Raw genomic sequence first — 6,512 nt, forward strand, 5'->3', positions numbered from 1 at the left:
GGGGGGTTTAGAGCTTAAATCCTGTTGAAAGTAAAATAACCTTGCTAAACTTAGTTTGTGATTTACTGCAAGCAAAATGATAATTTATATCATCATTATCAGTGTACTCTAATAATGAGTTGCACAATTTCAACAGGGAAATCACAAGAGGTCATCTATGATGTTCTGGCTTGAGGAAATACATTTATACAAGATCACTGAAAATGTATAAAAGACTTCTAGAAAGTGAATAATTTTGAAAATTTCATTAACTATCATCAACATTGTTTAATGTCAGTTTCCCCAGGCTGACATGGGTTGGTTAAATCAGCAATACAGCTTCATGGCTATTAACTCATAGGCCATCAATTCAAATCCACAGCAAGTATTCATTGTGTAATTGAGGAAGCTACTTAATTTTACATTGTTTCAGGTAAGCTAGCTGTCAAAAATAGGTAAGAAATCTGATGAAAATTTTACCTGTAATAAACTGGCTTCCTAGTAATATTATATTTCATCTAATTAACATCATGGAACTAAAAATATGAGCTCTTATGAGTCCCTTACAACTTCTGGAGTCATTTATAATGCATCTCATTTGCAAGGGTCAATCTTTCCGTGTCTGGCTAAAACAATTTCTCATAAGACTTCCTCAATCTATTTCTGCTATGAACACCTCTATCCTTCATTTTTATAATAGAGTATATACATCCGACAATTCTTTTGTCACCAAACCACTTTCTCAACTCTCACATTTTCTTTTTACATTCAATGGATCACATTTGACACATTTTTAAATATAGCTCCACAATTACGTGTAATTTGCTTCAAAAGAAAAACCATTTATTGTTGTTAAGCTACAGGTCAATTCTGATCAGACAATCATATAATCATATGCATTCTAACTATAACCTCCCTATCCTTTTAGGGGCATCTAAGTATAATATCTACTGTGTCTTTTCCTTATTTAAGTAGACTGTTGAAATTTGGTTGCTATTTCTAGCTGTTTGACCAACTGATTAACCCTTTAGCATTTAAACTGGCGATATCCAACCCAAATATTCTCCATGGTGTACATTCAAACTGGCCATATCTGGCCTCTCGAACCTAATCTACACTGACATTCTTAAAATAAACAATCACATCATCAAAACCCCAAGGCTATAACATATTGCATGATTAATTAAAAACAATTTGAATAAAAAGACATTATATTTTAACACAGTAATCTGAACACTGAAGGATTAAAGGCTTTTTCATAAGCATTATTTGTATCCAATAACAGTAGCAGTACTTCAAATTCTTTTCCATCTTCCTCACTTCTATTTCATGTAAGTTTATCTACTACTTACAACTTCCAGCAAACAATCTGAGCAATCCCTATTGGTTGGTTCAAGGCTTTTCATTCAGTGCACCTCAAGCTTTGATTGCATAACCAACAACCAGAAATCCAACTACACCTTTTGTCTACTCACAGCTCTTCTAAAACTAACAGTGACGTCAAGGTAGAGCTAGACATACTCAGAGACACAAAACAATCAATAGAAGACAGGTATGGAAGTTGAAGATCCGTCTTCCAGACATAGATACAAAGAAATACTAACTGATGTATATGGCAAGACAGTCTAGATAGTGAGTTATAACACAGAGGGCAACTAGAAGCTTCCTTAAGACAATCTGTTGTAAGCCACAAACCAGATCAATGGATGGAGGAAACTTCCAACCAAACAGAATGTGATAATGATGGATAAAGCCATAAATGCTAAAAGATAGGCCTGGAAAGATTGAAAGATGGAGGGTAGCAAGTGATAATTTCAAAAAGCTAAGCATTAAGTATACATAGCAAGGAGAGAAACTAAAAATAAGAGGTTTACCAATATTCTTCAATGAGAGGATCAGGAGTAAGGTAGTCTAAATTGCAAAGCCATATGTCAGTTTGAACCAAAATGTTAGAGACGAGCTGTGTAGAATCATAGCAGCACACTTATCTTCACTGATAACAAGAGGCAGGGAAATATTACAATAAGAAGTAAATGAATGAAGAGATTGTATAGGAGAGAAAGAGGCAACAGTTATTGGAGTTGACAGTTATACAGCTAAAAGTACAATCATCATTATTCAATGTGTTTTTCATGTTGGCATAGGTTGAACTGAAGGATACAAAGACTAAGAAACCAACTAGACCATGGGGGGGGGAGTCACTGAAATACTGAAACCATCAAGTTGAGTAGATCATGTGCTAGTCCCTAACACAGTATAGGAAGCAATCATTCCCTATTACAAGGGCAAAGGAGAAGCAACTTCAATGGCACTAAATTAATGGACCAAATTATGAAAGTAACAAAAAGAATTACAGATGTTTTTAGCAAAAAGTAAACCAAGTATTCCTAGCAACATGGAGAAGGCCATGCTCTGTAATCAGTTAGTTGCTAAGAATAGATGAATGGCTTATTAGAGTCATGCAAACAATGTACAGAGATGCTGTCAACAGAACAAGAGTTAGCAAGGAATTCAATGAGGAATTTAACATGCCAATAGGTTTTCATCCTCCTACTTCATTTATTTTAATTCTCCAGGTCATAATAGAGGAGTTTAAGACTAACTGTCCATTGGTGCTTCTGTATGAACAACATAGTTCTCATAGATGAATCTATCAAAGAATTAGAGATAAATATTCCAAATATGGATACAAAGACCAGAAACAAGAAGTATTGAGCCAAGCAAATACAAAAGTTCTAGTTAGCAGAAAAAAACAGAAAGGTAATAATGTTCAAAATACAAGAAGGGAGTAGCTATGAACTCTGAACTAATAAACTATAGGATCACAAGAGATACAGTGGAATCACAGTTAGCCTGAGAGAGGAAATACACAGTAGTTAGTAGTAAGAGCATGCATGAAATTAAGTCTTTCAAATACTTGAAAAACTTCCTAGAAGTAGGTGACAGCGTCTATTACTTAGATAACCTAATTAGCAGTGGGGAAAAATTCAGGGAGATATTACCTCTGCTGGCAAGAAGGGGATTCTCTTTCCATGTGAAGGGCAGACTGTATGATGCTTGTGTATGAAGTGTGGTGTTGTATGTTAGCAAAACAAGAGCATTAAATGCAAAAACAAACAAAAACTGGAAAGAAATGAAGCAAGTACACACTATTGGATGCATAATGTGAGTGTGTATGAGCAAGCACAAATGAGCTGAAAAAAATTACAAGTGGTATCAGATGTAGCATGTTAGAGAGCAGACTCTGCTGGTATGGATATGTGATGTACCCAAGTGGAAAGATCATGTGAAAAAGGAAAACTGAGCAAGATATGAGAAAGAGTTGATGAAAGCTGATATCAGGAAGTTGAACTTCATAAAGATGACAAAGGACTAGATACTATGATGGACTTGCCCAACTTATACTAACATGGAAAAGAAGACTTAGAATGATGATGATGATGACGATGATGATGATGATGACAATGATGGTTTTCTGGCTATGAAACAGAAAATGAAAACAAAATATAACTCAATGAACCAAAAACAAAAAAAAACGCTTACCTAACTGATTCATGTTAGGGCTAAAAGATACTGATGTAACACTATTTTTGTGTCCTCTGAAATTTTTTTCCAAAACGGGATCTCTCTATAAAGAAACAGAACATTATTACCATCATCACAATATAAATTTCTCTCAACTAAGGCTTCTCAATTTCCTGGGGCTCATTATTTCCAGGAAATCAGAAACATACAAAAGTAAAAAAAAACATTAAACACATTCATGTTTCTGTAATTTATTAAAACAAAAGCAGTGGGTTGAAGAATCACATCGTTTTTCAACATAGTCTCCTTGCTTTTATAATGCACTTCTTCCAGCAGTTCACAAGCTTTATTCCATTAGAGAAGAACGTTTTTGGCTTGTCATGCAGCTATTTATGCACCACTTCCTGCACTTTATCCATAGCAAATCTACGAATTTGTAAAAGATGTTTGGGTGGTCCATAGAGGTGATAGTCAGAAGAGCATGATCTGGACTGTATGCAGGATGTTCCAGAAACTCAAAACTCAATTCTTTAGTGGTTTCAATGGTGTTGACAGCTGTATGTGGGCATGCATTGTCATGCAACAGTAACACGTTGACAACAGACTTCAACTTTTGGTGTGACTTGCTGGTTTCAGTTTCTTGGCCGGTATTTCACTGTAGCCTACAACAGTGACTGCAGACCACTTTTCCAGAAAATGTTCTAGTATAGACCCTTTTGCATGAAAAAAAAAAACGGTTAGCATCACTTTTTTTCTGCAAAAGGTTGAGTCATGAATTTCTTTTTCACTGACAATTCCAGACGTTTCCACACCATACTCTATCTTTTGGATTCTAGCTGAAAGTAATGGACCTAGGTCTCATCTCCTGTGGCTATTCTCTCCAAAAAAAGCTTCCTCTTCATCATTGTAGCAGTTGAGTAAGCAGTGACATATCTCAACATAAATATACACTTCAGTAACCTCTCTTGGAACCCATCGTGCACACACTTTATAAAAGTGAAGCTTGTTGTGGATGATTTCATATGCATAACCATAACTAATTTGCAGAGAACATGTCAGCTCATTGATGGTCACTCATCAGTTCACCAGAACCATCTCTCAAGCATGTCGAATCTTCATGTCAGTCTGCATGTTGATGGGTGTCCTACTCCCTCTTAGTGCTTCTTGCTTGTCTGACCATTTTTAAATTTCTAGATCCACTCATACACACTTCTATACAATAGTGCTGTTCCTGTATTGTATCGAAAGCCTATAATGAATTTCAGCCCTTGACACACCTTCAGACTCAAGAAAATGGATCACTGATCTGTTTTTCCTTGATACACACTGCAAGCAAAGCAACTGTGTTTACCCTGTAACACAAGAAAACTGGAGTGATCAAGGTTAAGCCTTAGTTACATAACTACAAGAGTATCACATTCTAAGTTCCCAAGAACAGGCTTCAATCTTTATTTTTCCTTTTTTTAAACTTTCTTAATTTAATGATTTAAAGTTTTGTTGGATACTAAAAAGCAAGACACATGACCATCAAAATTTGTTCCATTAAAAAACATGGATACTTGCATAAAAACTAACAATTCAGAAACAAAGAAATCCTGAATACCATAAAACAGTTCAAGCAAATTGATACTATTAGCTCAAGAAGTATATATCATTAATGGTGTTTTCATTCAAACAAGACTGCAGTTTTGTAACAAAGAGTTCTAGTGCAGAAAAGGCATTCTCTGTTTCAAAGTTGGAGAAATAGTAGAAAGAGCAAAAAAGTTTCTACAAGTTAATACCTCTATGTCCAGTTATTTCAAATATTTTCATCTTTTCAACAACGTTTTTTTTTGGGGGGGGGGGGAGGTCACAAAATAACTGAATACTCTCTTGATTGTTTTCATTTATTAATGGCAATGTTTAATCTTTGTAGCAAGACGTTTCATTCGATGAAGTGGCTGCTTCAATTACCATAGAATTAGAATAGGAAGTAGTGCATCTAAAATTAAAAGAGGATTGTTTAAATATTTCATCAATTCTCTCGGATGAAATTATTTTGCTTCTCATTTCTCTTTTTCGACGCAGTCTCTTGACAAGACGGACATGAGAGTATTTTTTTTAATTTTAGAATTGAATCAACTAAGCTTTCTGCAGAAATCAGGGTTACGTCCCTTTGACCGAATTTTTCAACTCAAAATTTTAATCGGTTTCAATGTTGTAACATTTATTAAACGTTTTGTAGTCGCCTGATATTTTTGCAATACAAGTTTTAAAGAAGAACTGTTCTAACTTTGCAAATAAACTATTCTATCTTGTTATGGTATCATTGATTAACTGCAATTCACCATATTCCACTTTAACATAATTCTGAAGTAATTAAAAAAACACTGACTAACGAGATAAGGTTATCTCGTTAACCAGCTGAGTGGTCAGTGTCACTTGCACTAACTGCAGATATGGCTATTACTAACACCTCATCCTCAACAGTTCGGTCCACCAACGAAATGAACTGACAATTATTCTCGCTTCTTTAATGACTTTGTCAACGCTTAAATTTTCTCAAGTAAAAGGGTTCTTTAACAACCGCAGCCTTTTCACTAAGTGAAATTTGCTGCAAATCAATCATCATCATAAATATATTTATTAAACGCCTTCATAACCGCGGGAACATTTTCATCATAATCCTTGAACAAACCTTCTTCAAACTTATCGGTTGTTGCATGTGTCGTTAATTTCATGACAATTATTGTTTTATTGAAGATCATCATAAATAGTCAAATAAAGTCAATGTAGTTCTATATTTAAGAGATGAGGAATTATTTACATTATTTACATTTGTCGGATATTTGTCCTCATCTTCTTTGTTGTTAACACAACGTTTCGGCTGATATACATTCCAGCCTTCGTCAGGTGTCTTGGGGAAATTTCGAACCTGGGTTCTCATTCCTAACGACCTGATTAATAATAGTAATAATAATAATAATAATATAATAATAATAATAATAATAATAGTAACATCGTTAGGA

The 6,512-nt window shown here is 34.6% G+C and overlaps 1 protein-coding gene across 1 annotated transcript in view; it reads right to left on the minus strand.

The window, feature by feature from the left end:
* Positions 1–6,512, minus strand: part of LOC106883357 (POC1 centriolar protein homolog A) — a 32,228-nt gene that overhangs the window by 23,853 nt on the left and 1,863 nt on the right. Inside the window, exon 2 of the mRNA XM_052966802.1 lies at positions 3,523–3,607. Coding sequence (XP_052822762.1) covers positions 3,523–3,607 — 85 coding nt within the window. The remainder of the gene's footprint in view (positions 1–3,522; positions 3,608–6,512) is intronic.

The sequence above is a fragment of the Octopus bimaculoides genome, chromosome 3, assembly GCF_001194135.2.
Source record: "Octopus bimaculoides isolate UCB-OBI-ISO-001 chromosome 3, ASM119413v2, whole genome shotgun sequence".
Classification (NCBI taxonomy): Eukaryota; Metazoa; Mollusca; class Cephalopoda; order Octopoda; family Octopodidae; genus Octopus; species Octopus bimaculoides.